The sequence below is a fragment of the Oncorhynchus clarkii genome, chromosome 33 (assembly GCF_045791955.1).
Source record: "Oncorhynchus clarkii lewisi isolate Uvic-CL-2024 chromosome 33, UVic_Ocla_1.0, whole genome shotgun sequence".
In the NCBI taxonomy this organism is placed as follows: domain Eukaryota; kingdom Metazoa; phylum Chordata; class Actinopteri; order Salmoniformes; family Salmonidae; genus Oncorhynchus; species Oncorhynchus clarkii.
In genome coordinates this window covers 22,532,432-22,551,776 of record NC_092179.1, presented here as the reverse complement: position 1 = coordinate 22,551,776, position 19,345 = coordinate 22,532,432, and the positions used below count along the sequence as shown (strand labels likewise).

Sequence of the window (19,345 nt, the reverse complement as noted above, 5' to 3'; positions counted from 1 at the left end):
GGCTGTGAGTCAGTTTGAATAGTGATCAGAAAATAATTTGGCTGTGAGTCAGTGTGAATAGTGACCAGAAGATCATTTGGCTGTGAGTCAGTGTGAATAGTGATCAGAAGATCAGTTGGCTGTGAGTCAGTGTGAATAGTGTGAATAGTGACCAGAAGATCATTTGGCTGTGAGTCAGTGTGAATAGTGATCAGAAAATCATTTGGCTGTGAGTCAGTGTGAATAGTGATCAGAAAATCATTTGGCTGTGAGTCAGTGTGAATAGTGATCAGAAGATCATTTGGCTGTGAGTCAGTGTGAATAGTGTGAATAGTGACCAGAAGATCATTTGGCTGTGAGTCAGTGTGAATAGTGATCAGAAAATCATTTGGCTGTGAGTCAGTGATCAGAAGATAATTTGGCTGTGAGTCAGTGTGAATAGTGATCAGAAAATAATTTGGCTGTGAGTCAGTGTGAATAGTGATCAGAAGATCATTTGGCTGTGAGTCTGTATGAATAGTGATCAGAAGATAATTTGGCTGTGAGTCAGTGTGAATAGTGATCAGAAGATCATTTGGCTGTGAGTCAGTGTGAATAGTGTGAATAGTGACCAGAAGATCATTTGGCTGTGAGTCAGTGTGAATAGTGATCAGAAGATCATTTGGCTGTGAGTCAGTGTGAATAGTGATCAGAAAATAATTTGTCTGTGAGTCAGTGTGAATAGTGATCCGAAAATAATTTGGCTGTGAGTCAGTGTGAATAGTGATCAGAAAATAATTTGGCTGTGAGTCAGTTTGAATAGTGATCAGAAAATAATTTGGCTGCGAGTCAGTGTGAATAGTGTGAATAGTGACCAGAAGATCATTTGGCTGTGAGTCAGTGTGAATAGTGATCAGAAGATCAGTTGGCTGTGAGTCAGTGTGAATAGTGTGAATAGTGACCAGAAGATCATTTGGCTGTGAGTCAGTGTGAATAGTGATCAGAAAATCATTTGGCTGTGAGTCAGTGTGAATAGTGATCAGAAAATCATTTGGCTGTGAGTCAGTGTGAATAGTGATCAGAAGATCATTTGGCTGTGAGTCAGTGTGAATAGTGTGAATAGTGACCAGAAGATCATTTGGCTGTGAGTCAGTGTGAATAGTGATCAGAAAATCATTTGGCTGTGAGTCAGTGATCAGAAGATAATTTGGCTGTGAGTCAGTGTGAATAGTGATCAGAAAATAATTTGGCTGTGAGTCAGTGTGAATAGTGATCAGAAGATCATTTGGCTGTGAGTCAGTGTGAATAGTGATCTGATCAGAAGGTCATTTGGCTGTGAGTCAGTGTGAATAGTGATCAGAAAATCATTTGGTTGTGAGTCAGTGATCAGAAAATCATTTGGCTGTGAGTCAGTGTGAATAGTGTGAATAGTGATCAGAAGATCATTTGGCTGTGAGTCAGTGTGAATAGTGTTCAGAAGCTCATTTGGCTGTGAGTCAGTGTGAATAGTGATCAGAAGATCATTTGGCTGTGAGTCAGTGTGAATAGTGATCAGAAGATCATTTGGCTGTGAGTCAGTGTGAATAGTGTGAATAGTGACCAGAAGATCATTTGGCTGTGACTCAGTGTGAATAGTGATCAGAAGATCATTTGGCTGTGAGTCTGTATGAATAGTGATCAGAAGATAATTTGGCTGTGAGTCAGTGTGAATAGTGATCAGAAGATCATTTGGCTGTGAGTCAGTGTGAATAGTGTGAATAGTGACCAGAAGATCATTTGGCTGTGAGTCAGTGTGAATAGTGATCAGAAGATCATTTGGCTGTGAGTCAGTGTGAATAGTGATCAGAAAATAATTTGGCTGTGAGTCAGTTTGAATAGTGATCAGAAAATAATTTGGCTGTGAGTCAGTGTGAATAGTGTGAATAGTGACCAGAAGATCATTTGGCTGTGAGTCAGTGTGAATAGTGATCAGAAGATCAGTTGGCTGTGATTCAGTGTGAATAGTGTGAATAGTGACCAGAAGATCATTTGGCTGTGAGTCAGTGTGAATAGTGATCAGAAAATCATTTGGCTGTGAGTCAGTGTGAATAGTGATCAGAAAATCATTTGGCTGTGAGTCAGTGTGAATAGTGATCAGAAGATCATTTGGCTGTGAGTCAGTGTGAATAGTGTGAATAGTGACCAGAAGATCATTTGGCTGTGAGTCAGTGTGAATAGTGATCAGAAAATCATTTGGCTGTGAGTCAGTGATCAGAAGATAATTTGGCTGTGAGTCAGTGTGAATAGTGATCAGAAAATAATTTGGCTGTGAGTCAGTGTGAATAGTGATCAGAAGATCATTTGGGTGCGAGTCAGTGTGAATAGTGATCAGAAGATAATTTGGCTGTGAGTCAGTGTGAACAGTGTGACTAGTGATCAGAAGATCATTTGGCTGTGAATCAGTGTGTATAATATTTCTCACCAATGGAAATAAACACGTGGATCACAATCATGCTTAAAAGTATGTCAGAGGTACACCACCCCTGGGCGGGCACACACACCACCACTAATGCTTTTCTTGGGATGCATTTACTTTCTATCTCTCCATCTCTCTCTCTCCATCACGGCATGCATTTTTCAAACCTTTTTTCTTATTCAATCTCTTTTCTTAATTTTCTCTCACTTTTTATTTTATTTTTTAAAACTTTATAGAAGAGAAAGTAACCTGGACATTCATGTCATTTTTCTCTTGGACCAGAAACTAATTGTGTAGAACAGACTCACAGATAATTGGCCACGTCATAATAGACCACGTCATTTCTTCTTTGTTTAAGTTCTAGACATGACATTTCTATCTGACTGAACAGCAGCCACAGCACGTGCTTCTCTCACCTCCTCCCATTCAGCAGTGAAGGAGGGTGTTCTCTCTAGCTGGCCCCCAGGACTGGCGGTGTCCCCTGGGCTAGGGCTTCCTCTCGGCCCCTGGCCCCTGTCCGCCGACCCCCAGTGGTACTCCTCCTGAAAGAGACAGTCAACACACTTTCCATTACATCTACGTTTAACAATGGATCCATCAATTGGATCAATATAATTTATCAAGTTGGACAACTGTCTGTGGCTTGAAGCAAATTCTAAGGTGAGGTTCTGTAACAGTCATTCCCCAATGGTAACCAAACAAACGGTTACATTTACCAAGACCCACCCTCTCAGTGTAATAAGCCTGGGGCAGTACTTTTAACCGCAATTAATATTACACCTGACATTTCACACAAGATAAAGAGGGAATGGTCAAAATAACAGCACTGTTTCTCCATGAAAAGGGGATATAAACACAACAACAGACCTGTATGGGTGACACAGCCACCAGGTTGGAGTCAGACTTGGACAGTGACTTGGAGAGCTTTAGATCCAGCACACTGCGAGGTATGGATCTCATCCTGCCCAGGGTAAAGGCCCTGTCCTCGTATCCAGACGCCGGTGTCCCCTCCCTGGGTCCACCAGCTCCCGACACACACCCCCTCACCACCACCGCCTCCCCGTTCCAACCATACGGCGAGGAGGAGGAGGGCGAGGCGCTCTGGGGGTTCTGGTTAACCCGGGTGTGGAAGATGGTGCGATAGACTACCTGAGGTTTGGGGGGTCTGTCGTCTTTGATGGGGTCTTTGGGGGTCTTCAGAGCCAACGCCTCGTTTCCTGTGTGAGGGATAATGAGAGGCGGTGGCAGTCCAATTCCTAATTCAGAGGGCTGGGTTACCGAAGTGAGGTTGCCGTGGTTACCGAGGGTGGTTACCGGGCTGGTGTGGGGGTCCGAGGGGGTGTGTTTTCGGGCTTTGGGGTTGGTGGTGTAGAGGTGGTAGGGTGTGTTGGGCGTCTCGCAGGCCGGCGAGGAGCCGTGGAGGAGGCCGGCGAACTCTACAGGGACGAGGCTCTGTCGTCGGTCTTCTGGTAGTGGGAGTGTATTGGAAGAGGCGGGGAGAGGGTTCTGCTGGTACGGCCCGTCGTCTGAGGAGAGAAAACACACACAAGTTAATGTTGGAGTGCACCACACACACATTCCAGGTCCAACATACATACACAGACCCACAGATTGGTTGCACACAGTAACCAATCTTATGAGATCTCTCTCTCTCTCTCTCGTGCTAACATGGAGACAGTAAAAGGTGCACCATAACCATACCACACCCATACCATAACCATACCACACCCATACCATAACCATACCACAACCATACCACAACCATACCATACCCATACCATACCCATACCATACCATAACCATACCACACCCATACCACACCCATACCATAACCATACCATAACCATACCACACCCATACCACACCCATACCATAACCATACCACACCCATACCACACCACACCCATACCACAACCATACCATATCCATACCCATACCACACTCATACCATAACCATACCACACTCATACCATAACCATACCACATCCATACCATAACCATACCACACCCATACCATAACTATACCATATCCATTCCATAACCATACCACACTCATACCATAACCATACCATAACCATACCACACCCATACCATAACCATACCACAACCATACCACAACCATACCCATACCATACCACACCATAACCATACCACACCCATACCATTACCATACCACACCCATACCACATCCATACCATAACCATACCATAACCATACCACATCCATATCATAACCATACAACACCTATACCATAACCATACCATACCATAACCATACCATATCCATACCACACCATAACCATACCATACCATAACCATACCACATCCATACCATACCACACCCCTACCATAACTATACCACAACCATACCATAACCATACCATACCACACCACACCCATACCATAACATACCCATACCACACCATAACCATACCATATCCATACCATATCCATATCCATACCACACCATAACATATCCATACCACACCATAACCATACCATATCCATACCATACCACACCATAACCATACCATAGCCATACCATAACCATACCATAACCATATCCATACCATACCCATACCACACCATAACCATACCATATCCATACCATAACCATACCACACCCATACCATAACCATACCACACCCATACCATAACCATACCACATCAATACCATACCACATCCATACCATAACCATACAACACCCATACCATAACCATACCATAACCATACCACACCATAACCATACCATAACATATCCATACCATAACCATACCACACCATACCCATACCATAACCATACCACATCCATACCATACCACACCCCTACCATAACTATACCACAACCATACCATAACCATACCATAACCATACCATACCACATCACACCCATACCATAACCATACCATACCATACCCATACCACAACCATACCACAACCATACCATAACCATATCCATACCATACCACACCATAACCGTACCACACCCATACCATAACCATATCCATACCATACCCATACCACACCATAACATATCCATACCATACCCATACCATAACCATACCACACCCATACCATACCCATATCATAACCATAATCATACCACAACCATACCATAACCATATCCATACCATAACCATATCCATACCATATCATAACCATACCATATCCATACCATATCATAACCATACCATAACCATACCATAACCATATCCATAACCATAACCATAACCATACCAATCTAGAAAAACAAACAGCAATACAGAGGAAAGAGGATCTATGTTAAAACTAGAGAAAAACACATCAGAATCAGGATTAACAGAGAGAGTTAAAATAAAGGTTAAAAACAAGAGAGAGACAGAGAGAAGAATGATAGAGGGAAACACATACATCTGCTGCTGCCCTGTCAAGATGCAGGCTCCTACGGTACACACTACACAACTCCTGACAGAGGTCTGACATGGCTGCCTGGTCAACATCACTGTGTGTGTGTGAAAGAATAGAGAGAGGAGAGGAGAGGAGAGGAGAGGAGAGAGAGATAGAGAGAGAGATAACATGTGTGATGTATCAGTGTGTCTGGCCCATTGACTGAGTTCTGTGAGGTGTACTTAGAGCCAAATGGATGCTTTGAGAGAGACAGCCACTGTCTCTGTGTGCAGTGGGGTGAAAGAGGGATTGGGAGACAGAGAGAGGAGAGTCTTTCTGGTCTAACTCAGAAAGAGAGCTGGCCCGTATATCTATGTATGTGTGTGATTCTGCCCGGGGATGGTGTACAGTATTCTTTTTAGTCTTCGTGCACGTACAGTGTCATCCTGAGGTCGCTGAGTATATTTTCTCTCAAATTGAAATTTCCAAAGCTTTATTGTCCATTCTTTTCATACACTCCAATATTCACCACATATTCACAATGAGATTTGAGAGAGATTAAACTCAATAAACAGACAAAAGATATTCAGCCAAAAGGAGCTGTGTGTATCAGTGGGGGTAATATCAGTGAGCAAAACGATGATCAGCAGGACAACATGGTCTGTGTGTGTGTGTGTGTGTGTGTGTGTGTGTGTGTGTGTGTGCATAACCAAGTATAATACCATGGTGGATAAACAGACATTTACACAGTACCATGGTGGATACACAGACATTTACACAGTACCATGGTGGATAAACAGACATTTACACAGTACCATGGTGGATACACAGACATTTACACAGTACCATGGTGGATAAACAGACATTTACACAGTACCATGGTGGATACACAGACATTTACACAGTACCATGGTGGATAAACAGACATTTACACAGTACCATGTTGGATACACAGATAATTACACAGTACCATGGTGGATAAACAGACATTTACACAGTACCATGGTGGATAAACAGACATTTACACAGTACCATGTTGGATACACAGACATTTACACAGTACCATGTTGGATACACAGACATTTACACAGTACCATGTTGGATACACAGACATTTACACAGTACCATGGTGGATACACAGATAATTACACAGTAAAGCTCTGAGAGAGAGACTTAATGTTACTGGATCCCACATGAGTCTGTTGGTTCTAATAATATAATTGGATAATGTTATGCACCTATGCATTTTATAATCTATAAATACATAAAAAGATGAGTCATTAGCTGGATACATCAGGGGAGATGCTGGCGCCAGGAAATGGATAAAGGACTGGTGTGTGTGTGTGTGTGTGTGTGTGTGCATACAGAGTATTCACAAAGTATTCAGACCCTTTGGCTTTTTTCACATTTTGTTACATTACAGCATTATTCTAAAATGGATTAAATTGTTATTTTTCCTCGTCAATCTATACTGCCTTACCAAGCAGTAACTGTTAATAGAGTGGATCTGAGAAAAATGGCTTTTAATTACCTTGGTTTCACAGCAACTTTGTGCAGTTACTGCTAACATGACGACCCCCCCCATTTTCTCCAAAACACAATATAATAGAGGAAGGATACTTATCTACATGATTAAGCATGTATTTAATATGAGAACATTTTGCAACCAAATGAGCAGTTACTGCCTTTCTTCTAGGTAGGGCAGTATACACAATACCCCATGATGACAAAGGAAAAACAGGTTTTAAGACATTTTTTAAAATGTATATATATATTTTTTTTTAAATACAAAACTGAAATATCACATTTACATAAGTATTCAGACCCTTTACTCAGTAAAGCCCCTTTGGCATCGATTACAGGCTTGAGTCTTCTTGGGTATGACGCTACAAGCTTGGTACACCTGTATTTGGGGAGTTTCTCCCATTCTTCTCTGCAGATCCTCTCAAGCTCTGCCAGGTTGGATGGGGAGCGTCACTGCACAGCTATTTTCAGGTCTCTCCAGAGATGTTCGATCGGGTTCAAGTCTGGGCTCTGGCTGGGACACTCAAGGACATTCAGAGACTTGTCCCGAAGCCACTCCTGCGTAGTCTTGGCTGTGAGCTTAGGGTCATTGTTACGAACCCCTTTAGCCCTGCAGTCTAGGGGGGATGGAAAAGAGACCTGTAACATATCTCATGCAAATCATAACAGCGAAAAGGAACAGAGAGAACTAAAAGAAATCCACAGACAACTTAAACCTACCGTCAAACACTTAAGGTAATGGGGTGTGGGGAAAAGGGGCTGAGCTGGACCCAAGGAAAGAAATAATAAATATCCAAAACCCCCTCTAAGCTAGTCTACCTGGTTCAAGAACAGTTAGCTAACTAACCAATAAGATACAGTGGGTAGTCCGCCCAGTTCTAACTAGGGTATTTAGACTAAGTTTTCCTACGGGTAATGCTTGCCCATGGGCGACTTGGTTTGGGATCCCCTTTTCCCACCAACAAACAAACAGTCATACACCACAACAATACATACTCACAGGATAACGGACAAAGTGAGATGTAGGCACCAAAACAAAAGAGAGATATTCTCATCCAAAGAGAGAGGGAGAGAGAGAGTTTGGGAAAACAACTAACTGGGTTTTTAAACCAAGGGAAAGAGGATGTGATTGGGTAAGTGAAACGGATCAGGTGTGTCTTCGGATTGGCGACTGATTACTGTCACCTGTGACTAGGGCAGAAGAAGAGCAAACAAATACACACACAGGATACCTGTATCTGTAACAGTCATTGTCCTGTTGGAAGGCGAACCTTCGCCCCAGTCTGAGATCCTCAGCGCTCTGGAGCAGGTTATCATCAAGGATCTCTCTGTACTTTGCTCCGTTCATCGTTCCTTCAATCCTGACTAGTCTCCCAGTCCCTGTCGCTGAAAGACATCCCCACAGCATGATGCTGCCACCACCAAGTTTCCTCCAACCGTGATGTTTGGCATTCAGGCCAAAGAGTTCAATCTTGGTTTCATCAGACCAGATAATCTTGTTTCTCATGGTCTGAGAGTCCTTTAGGGGGCTGTCAAATGCCTTTTACTGAGGAGTGGCTTCCGTCAGGCCACTCTACCATAAAGGCCTGACTGGTGGAGTGCCTCAGAGATGGTTGTCCTTCTGGAAGGTTCTCCCATCTCCACAGAGAAACTCAGATTGACCATCAGGTTCATGGTCACCTCCCTGACCAAGGCCCTTCTCCTCCGATTGTTCAGTTTGGCTGGGCGGACAGCTCTAGGAAGAGTCTTGGTGGTTTCAAACTTCTTCCATTTTAGAACAATGGACACAATCCTGTCTCGGAGCTCTTCAGACAATTCTTTCGACCTCCTGGCTTGGTTTTTGCTCTGACATGCCCTGTCAACTGTGGGACCTTATATAGACAGACGTGTGCCTTTCTAAATCATGTCCAATCAATTGAATTTACCACAGGTGGACTCCAATCATGTTGTAGAAACATCTCAAGGATGACCAATGGAAAAAGGATGCACCTGAGCTCAATTTCGAGTCTCATAGCAATTCTAATCAATATTCTAATACATTTTAGAATAAGGTGGTAACGTAACAAAATGTGGAAAAAGTCAAGGGGTCTGAATACTTTTAGAATGCACTGTATATATACAGTATACAGAGACAGAGCGAGAGAGACCAAGACAGAGAGAAAGAGAGAGACAGAGGCAGAGACAGAGAGAGATAGAAACAGAGAGAGAGAGTCAGAGAGAGAGTGAGACAGAGAGAGAGTGAGACAGAGACTGAGAGAGAAACAGAGTGAGAGAGTGAGAGTGAGAGAGAGACAGAAAGACAGAGAGAGAGAGTGAGAGAGAAAGAGCAGCAGTTTGTGTGTGCGAATCTGTGTGCCTCAGTGGGCAATGCTCTCTCTCCCTGGGTGTTGTCAGAGTGTGTTAAGACTGTGTACAAGCCCCTCCATTGATAAGCATCACATCACTAACACTCAAAGAGCAAGAGAGAGAGCGAGAGAAAACAATTAAAGTGGGAGAGAGATAAGGAAGACGACAGACAGAGACAGATAAGGAAGACGACAGACAGACAGACAGACAGACTGGCAGACAGGCAGACAGACAGACAGACAGACAGACAGACAGACAGACAGACAGACAGACAGACAGACAGACAGACAACATGAAGAGTTATCTATCCAAAACGGAGATGTATGGATAAAATACTTTTCCAATCTTTTTGCCTCTATAACAAAGAACTAACAGCAAAAACAAATACCTGATCAAATAAACATCTTAGAATCAACTATTAAAGACTACCAGAACCCACTGGATTCTTCAATTACATTGAATGAACTACAGGACAAAATACAAACCCTCCAACCCAAAACGGCCTGTGGGGGTGATGGTATCCTAAATAATAAAATATACAGACCACAAATTCCAAATGGCTATACTTAAACTCTTTAACATCATCCTCAGCTCTGGCACCTTCTCTAATATGTGGAAGCAAGGACTGATCACCCCAATCCACGAAAGTAGACACCCATTTAACCCCAACAATTACAGTGGGATATGCATCAATAGCAACCTTTGGAAAATACTCTGCATTATCATTAACAGCAGACTCGTACATATCCTCAGTAAAAACAATGTACTGAGCAAATGTCAAATTGGCTTTTTCCCAAATTACCATACAACAGACCACATATTCCCCCTGGACTCCCTAATTGACAAACAAACCAAAACAAAGGCAAAGTCTTCTAATGCTTTGTTGATTTCAAAAAATCTTTTGACTCAATATGGCATGAATAACACATTTATTTTCAGAGGGCCGTGGGGTCAAACAAGAATGCAGCTTGAGCCCCACCCTCTTTAACAGATATACCAACAAATTGGCGAGGACACTAGAACAGTCTGCAGTACCCTGCCTCACCCTACTAGAATCTGAAGTCAAATGTCTATGGTTTGCCGATGATCTGGTGCTTCTGTCCCCAAACAAGGAGGGCCTACAGCAGCTCCTAGATCTTCTGCACACATTCTGTCAGACCTGGGCCCTGACAGTAAATCTCAGTAAGACCAAAATAATGGTGTTCCAAAAAAGGTCCAGTTACCAGGACCACGAATACAAATTCCATCTAGACACCGTGGCGTAGAGCACACAAAAAACGATATATACCTCAGCCTAAACATCAGCGCCAGAAGTAACTTCCACAAAGCTGTGAACGATCTGAGAGAAGGGCCTTCTACGCCATCAAAATGAACATCAAATTCGAACATACCTATTAGGATCTGGCTAAAAATACTTCAATTAGTTATAGAAGACATTGTCCTTTATGGTTGTGAGGTCTGGGGTCCGCTCACCAAACACAAATTCACAAAAATGTGACAAATATCAAATTGAGACTCTGCATGTATGTTTCTGCAAAATTATCCTCTGTGTACAACGCAAAACACCAAATAATGCATGCAAAGCAGAATTAGGCCGATCCTTGCTAATTATCAAAATCCAGAAAAGAGTGGTTGAATTCTACAATCTGTTCACAAACAGACCCCCAGGACAGCGACACAATTAGACTCAACCAAATCATGAGAAAACAAAAAGATATTTACTTAACACATAGGAAATAATTAACAAACAAAAAAACCTAAGCAAACTAGAATGCTATTTGGCCCTAAACAGAGAGCACACAGTGGCAGAATACCTGACCACTGTGACTGACCCAAAATTAAGGAAATCTTTGACTCAGTGAGCATAGCCTTGCTATTGAGAAAGGCCACTATAGGCCGACCTGGCTCTCAAGAGAAGACAGGCTATGTGCACACTGCCCACAAAATGAGGTGGAAACTGAGCTGCACTTCCAAACCTCCTGCCCAATGTATGACCATATTAGAGACACAAATTTCCCTCAGATTGCAATGACCTATAAAGAATTCGAAAACAAATCCAATTTTGATAAACTCCCATATCTATTGGGTCAAATACCACAGTGTGTCATCACAGCAGCAAGATGTGTGTCCTGTTGCCACAAGAAAAGGGCAACCTGTGAAGAACAAACACCATTGTAAATACAACCCATATTTATGTTGATTTATTTCCCTTTGTACTTAACTATTTGCACTTCGTTACAACACTGTACATAGACATAATATGAGTGTAATGTTTACTGTTCATTTCACTTTTGTTCATTATTTATTTCAGATGCTTCGGCAATGTAAACATATCTTTCCCATGCCAAGAAAGCCCCTTATATTGCATTTTGAGAGAGAGAGAGCGAGAGATGGGTAACAATTGATCTAGAAAGAAAGAACAGCGGAGGTGAAAGGAGGTAAAGTAAAACGATCCACACACGTAGGGAAGAGAGGAGCAAACTACTGTTCAGCCCTGAATCAAAAATGATCCATCCATTTAAACACAGCATGAGTCAGATGAAGGAGAGAGACCTCAACTTGGACAGACAAATCTCTCTCTCTTTATTTTGTCCTCTGTGTGTGTTTGTCTTACCTCAGGTCACCTCCTTGCGTGGACTAGGCAGCTGTTAATCCATACTGTCAACTGTCCATCTGTTATGGCATTACTGTCAAACCTTGCTACTACCTGGCTTCACATACTGACTCAAACGACTGAAATATGCTTACAAGGGCACACCCAGTCTTACAAGGGCACACCCAGTCTTACAAGGGCACACCCAGTCTTACAAGGGCACACCCAGTCTTACAAGGGCACACCCAGTCTTACAAGGGCACACCCAGTCTTACAAGTGCACACCCAGTCTTACAAGTGCACACCCAGTCTTACAAATTCACACCCAGTCTTACAAATGCACACCCAGTCTTACAAATGCACACCCAGTCTTACAAGTACACACCCAGTCTTACAAGTGCACACCTAGTCTGAGACCTGATAGGGCTCCTGTTGCCCCACACAGCATACCTGCATACCTCGCGGTACATGCATGGGCGCACACACACACGCAGGCGTAGTGTTCCTGTTGACAGTTACACACACATTAATACACATTCGCTACAGTGGTTAAGTGCTCGCGCGTACACGTGTGTGTGTGTGTGAATGAGACAGAGAACTGCAGGCTCTTACTGTAATGTATTTACAATTCCAGAAACGGAGTTAAATCCCCAAAATGGCCTTCTCTTCCATGACCCTCCCACCCACAACATTATTATTCTACCACTCTTACAGGAAAGAGAGAGAGAGAAGGATGAAAAGGGATGACGGAAAAAAGGCGAGAGAATGCCCTTTTCTCCTCTCTCTTCCTGTCCTGCCCTCTTCCCTCACCTCTCTCCTCTCTCTTCCTGTTCTGCCCTCTTCCCTCACTTTTCTCCTCTCTCTTCCTGTCCTGCCCTCTTCCCTCACCTCTCTCCTCTCTCTTCCTGTTCTGCCCTTTTCCCTCACTTTTCTCCTCTCTCTTCCTGTCCTGCCCTCTTCCCTCGCCTTTCTCCTCTCTCTTCCTGTTCTGCCCTCTTCCCTCACTTTTCTCCTCTCTCTTCCTGTTCTGCCCTCTTCCCTCACTTTTCTCCTCTCTCTTCCTGTTCTGCCTCCGTCCTGGGCAGGTGTTGTGAGCGATTGCACGCCTCCGCCCGCAGCGGGATTAAAGAGGACACGTTTAATTGCTTGTTAACAAATGTTTACTGCACCGTACTGAGCAGCCACCCGTTTCCTGCCAAGTATAGACCTCCATTACTCTGAGGCTGCTGTTGGAGATACACTGGGCTGGAAGGAGGGAGAGACAGGAGGGAGAGACAGAGAGAGACAGGAGGGAGAGAGAGAGACAGAGAGAGAAAGGAGGGAGAAAATGGGGGAACTAAGTGACAGATCACAAGATGGCAGGGGGTGGAGACTGACCAATCACAAGAGGGCAGGGGGTGGAGACTGACAGAGTGAAAAAATAAGTCAAGATTGTGTGTGAGAGAGAGAGATAGAAAGAGAGTATGAGAGAGAGAGAGAGAGAGAGAGAGAGAGAGAGAGAGAGAGAGAGAACACGAGCACGATAGGAAAGTATTATAGAAGTAGAAAGGCAGTATTCTCAGTGTAGTCTAAGAGGGAACATTGAGTCTTTGGTGCAAGTCAGCAGCAATGACCAATATACCCACAATCACAACTCCCATAATCACAAAAGGATTGCAGTGACCAAAACTCCAGTTGATTCTCCGAACAGTTTTGGCTGTTTCTAGAACTGTGACTGTGCTACAAGATTGATACACTGACTCTTCACCATGGAATGAAACTGACCAAATTATCAAGGTTTTTTCAAAAGACATTTTCTAAAACAAAAAAATCAACACAATATGAGTTCTGTCAGTCCATAGAGAAAACCCCAGACATGCATGCACATACCGGTAGACATGCACATGCTCAATTTCATTACATTTCTAATATATTGGGGTGTTATCCTGTCTAGGGGACGACGATGACAACATCTGATACAATCTTGTTTATTTTTCTATCATCTCGGGCGCAGCGACTCGTTGAGCTTATTAAAAACTACAGAGCAATATCAGACGTGTCTGTCATCCTTTAGATGAAAGGGGCCTGTCTGGCTGCTTTATGAATTATGATTTCTGGTGGTGCTAGGCTAAAGGCGCTAGGCTAATGGCGCTAGGCTAAAGGCGTTTGGCTAATGGTGCTAGGCTAATGCTACACTAACAAACTACTTGATGTAAAAAGGTCTTCTAAGTGAGAGACTTCTGCTAATGTAGCAGGAATTCCTTGGTCTTATCTGAGCTCTGATGCTTTTGTTAGTGCCCAGAGCTAGTACCTTAGCTAGAAACATTAAAAAGCCATAACCTAGCCAGCAACAAAGTTCTAGTGTTACATGCTAAAAGCAATACATATCTTCCATTTAAAGTGCTAGCATCTCGCTAACAGGTGTAAACAGGTCTTCCATAGCTGCACCAGTCACCTCAGGGGGGAGAAGAAAGATGAAAGTAGACTATGGTTGTTGTGTAGGCTACATTCTTTCATGTGTGATAGCCATGAGAATCGATCTAGACTACATAGACTGAAAGAGGAACCACAGGGACTGTGAGGAGATATTGAATTCACACTTTCATTCTTGCTCTATGTATGCTGGGATATCACCACGGCAACCAGTTTATCTCCCACTGGCAGTGGGTAACCCGTTTTGTGGTCGAGCGATATAAGGAACAGGAGTTCGATTTTTGGGGGAATGATGTAAAAGAGACAATTAATATTACATTGCCACACCAGACACACAAACACAAACACATCCTGTAGCTCAGTGAATAAAAATACAAATAAAATACACTTATGACAGAAAAATTAAGAAATATCAGAATGAGCAATTTCAGAGACTGGTATATATATATATATATACAGTGCCTTGCGAAAGTATTTGGCCCCCTTGAACTTTGCGACCTTTTGCCACATTTCAGGCTTCAAACATAAAGATATAAAACTGTATTTTGTTGTGAAGAATCAACAACAAGTGGGACACAATCATGAAGTGGAACGACATTTATTGGATATTTCAAACTTTTTTAACAAATCAAAAACTGAAAAATTGGGTGTTCAAAATTAATACTTTCGCAAGGCACTGTATATAGAAATATATATATATATAGATATCTCTGTTTTCTATGTATTTTGGTTAGGTCAGGGTGTGACTAGGGTGGGTACTCTAATTTTGTGTATGTCTAGGGGTTTTTGTATATCTATGTTGGCCTGATATGGTTCCCAATCAGAGACAGCTGTTTATCGTTGTCTCTGATTGAGGATCATATTTAGGTAGCCCTTTTTCCCACTTTCTAGTGTGGGATCTTGACTATGTGTAGTTGCCTGTCAGCACTATATTGTATAGCTTCACGTTTCGTTTGTTATTTTGTTAGTTTGTTCGGTGTTCATTCTTTTAATAAAGAGAATGTACGCATACGACGCTGCGCCTTGGTCTGATCCTTTCATCGAACGTGACAGTATGTAAACTTTGACTTCAACCTTATACACACATAAAGGCGTGTTTTGTATGTAAACATTATTAAAGTGACCAGTGTTCAATGACTAGAATACAGTTTGTACATTGTATACAGTGCCTTCAGAAAGTATTCATTCCCCTTGACTTGAATTCAAAATGGATTAAATAAAATGGTTTCCTCACCCATCTACACACAATAGCACATAATGACAAAGTGAAAACATTTATTTTTTAATTTTAGAAAATGTATTGAAAATGAAATACAGAAACATCTCATTTACATAAGTATTCACACCCCTGAGTCAATACTTTGTAGAAGCACCTTTGGCAGCGAGCTTTCCACACCTGGATTGTGCAACATTCTTTTCAAAATTCTTCAATCACTGTTAAATTGGTTGCCGATCATTGCTAGACAACCATTTTTAAGTCTCTCCATAGATTTTCAGAAGATTTAAGTCAACATTTGTAACTTGGCCACTCAGGAACATTCACTTTCTTTTTGGTAAGTAACTAAGCAAAAGTGTAGAGTTGGCCTTGTGGCTTAGGTTATCGTCCTGCTGAAAGGTGAATTCATCTCCCAGTATCTGGTGGAAAGCAGACTGAAACTGAAACAGGTTTAGCCTGCACTTATCTCCATTCTGTTTCATCCAGAAAACTCCCCCATTGTTAATGATTACAATCATACCCATAACATGAAGCACCCACCACTATGCTTGAAAAATTGGAGCGTTTTTGAAGTATTACTTAATGCCTTGTTGCAAACAGGATGCATGTTTTGGAATATTTTTATTCTGTACAGGCTTCATTCTTTTCACTCTGTCAATTAGGTTAGTATTGTGGAGTATTTACAATGTTGTTGATCCATCCTCAGTTTTCTCCTATCAGAGCCATTAACTAACTGTTTTAAAGTCCTCATTGGCCTCATGGTGAAATCCCTGAGCGATTTCCTTCCTTTCCGGCAACTGAGTTAGGAAGGACGTCTGTATCTTTGTAGTGACTGGGTGTAGTGATACAGCCCCCAAAGTGTAATTAATAACATGCTCAAATGGATATTCAATTTCTGATGTATTTATTTTGACCCATTTACCAATAGGTTGCGAGGCATTGGAAAGCCGCCATGGTCTTTGTGGTAGAATCTGTGTTTGAAATTCACTGCTTGACTGAGGGACCTTACAGATAATTGTATGTGTGGGGTACAGAGCTGAGGTAGACATTCACAAATCATGTTAAACACTATTATTGTACACAGAGTGAGTCAATGCAACTTCATATGTGACTTGTTAAGTACAATTTTACTCCTGAACTTATTTAGAAAAATGTGGAAAAATCAAGGGGTGTGAATACTTTCTGAAGACCCTGTACATGCATATAGGAATGTGTGTGTGCCCTGAAGATAATATGTGTGGTTTCTGTGCAATGCCTTCCCATTGGTGGTTTAAAGGTTATCAGTGGAGTCTCTTAATGACAATGCTGTGCCCGGCCAATGTTCATTAAGCATTCAATTAAACCATCCACTGACAGTGCCTCAAGGGGAGACAGAGAGCTATGTGTACCACAACATCATAGAGGAATGTTGGGCCGTCACAGACGGACTGCTATTCTATTCTCCGTAAGTTGGTTTTAAATCGTTTCTACCTTAACCTGCCCTGTCCGGCCGTACATTGTTTTGTTCTATACTATTGCGTTCTATACATATCTACCAAAATATATTTGAGTTAGTGCAGTTCGACGACTGTTGTTTTTCTCTACAAGATCTTTGCCATGCTTTGGTTAGCCATGCGTTGGTTAGCCATGCGTTGGTTAGCCATGCGTTGGTTAGCCATGCGTTGGTTAGCCATGAGTTGGTTAGCCATGCGTTGGTTAGCCATGCGTTGGTTAGCCATGCGTTGGTTAGCCATGCGTTGGTTAGCCATGCGTTGATTAGCCATGAGTTGATTAGCCATGCGTTGATTAGCATAGAAAACCTCTAGCGTTGCCTGATGGTTTGAGATGTGTGAAGGGGTTGGAATGTCCTCTGTGGAAAAGTTCCATTCCTCTCTACTCTACTGAACTGCCCTCTATTCTGTTCAACTGTCAGAGGCTCTAGACATGAGTCACCATAACCTGGAGTCAGTCAGTCCATAAAAAGACCTCAGAGGAAGATTACAGAAAGACAAAAGAGAGAGAACGACAGAGTCCTCTTTTGTTCCTCAATACATGTGGGAGAGAAAGATAGAGGGAAGAAGAAGAGACCCATTAGGCAAAAACTGGTTGACTCAACGCTGTTTCCACATAATTTCAACAAACAAAATTCAATGTGACATTTAATCAACGTGGAAAACTGATTGGATTCACAAAGCGGCATCAACGTAAGAGAACGTCCTCTTTTTTTCACCTAACTTTCAACCTAAATCCAATGACATGGTGAATTCTTCTTGTTGATTTCACGTGTAATTCACGTTAGTTGACAACTCAACCAAATGTAAATCAAAATGAGATGTTGAAATGAGGGGCAGACAGGCAGGTCAGTTAGAGTCTAGGAATGAATGAATCCATACAACAGCCCCAAATACACACACATGCTATAGACCAATCAGAACCCTGCTTATTGTAATTACAAAATCATGGACAGAGCAGAAAAAGGTGCGGGAAGCGCAGCTTGACAAAACAAACGTTTCTTTAGAGAGAACGTGTGATCAAATAGGGTCCGGTTCTCTTTAATAAAACTATTCATTAGAATCTCAGTGGGAGATAACAGCACTGCTTTATTACTGCCTTGGTGCTAGCTGGGGGCTCTCTCTTCCTTGGTGCTAGCTGGGGGCTCTCTCTTCCTTGATGCTCACTCACATCCACAGAATTCACACCCATCTTCCTCGTTGAGATACGCCCCTATTGGAGAAAGCCAATAGCGTCAGATTGGTCAGATTTTCATTCTGCTAATGTTCTGGTCTGTTGTCTGTGATGATGTCATCTTGTAAAGTGTACCTTGAATTGACTGCCTCCTTCAAAGGAGGTGTACAATGTGTGATTTTCTACACCTAGCCACACAGCAGACAGAGGTAGAGTGTGGTGACAATTGGAGGGGCAGTCATATAATTGAATATAAGTGAGGACAATCAAAGTCCCATAAAATACTGGTCTATTCCGGTCTGTTCAGAACATGGTGTACAGGCCGAGATGGAGTCATGCACAAACATACATACTCGTACATACATGCACGAACACACACGCACAGAGGATAAAAGAGCCACAAGGGACCAAAAGGATTAATGGTGTGTGTCCAGGATTAATGGTGGTCTTTGGAGTCCCTGCTGCCCCTGTGACTTCTTAAAGTTATCTGTCCTGTTTCGCTGCATGTACAACTGGGTAACCTGTACGAGTGCGAGGTGTGAAATGGAAATGTGTTTTTTGCATATCCCAACTCCCCCGAGACACCCTCGGAGAGTGGGGCCACGGCCATGTGTGTGTGTGGTTGCTGAATTTGTGTGTGAGTCTGTGTTTGTTTGTGTGTGTGTGTGTGATTAACTCAAGGAAGGGCGTAAGAAAGGAAGGAAGGGCATAAGAAAGGAAGTAAGGAATCTTTAAGAAAGAAGGAGGGGCAGTTGTAGGTGTTCTAAAATAAGACAGCAATCAACCACACCACTGTAGACTTCATATTTAC

General features: G+C 42.5%; 1 protein-coding gene across 2 annotated transcripts in view; it reads right to left on the bottom strand.

Moving 5' to 3' along the window:
- Positions 1 to 19,345, bottom strand: part of LOC139393225 (ankyrin repeat and sterile alpha motif domain-containing protein 1B-like) — a 366,701-nt gene that overhangs the window by 119,970 nt on the left and 227,386 nt on the right. For both annotated transcript variants that reach the window (XM_071141673.1, XM_071141674.1), the window contains exons 15-16: positions 3,281 to 3,939; positions 2,830 to 2,955 (exon numbers count right to left, since the gene is read on the bottom strand). In XM_071141673.1, the coding sequence (XP_070997774.1) occupies positions 2,830 to 2,955; positions 3,281 to 3,939 (785 nt within the window). The remainder of the gene's footprint in view (positions 1 to 2,829; positions 2,956 to 3,280; positions 3,940 to 19,345) is intronic.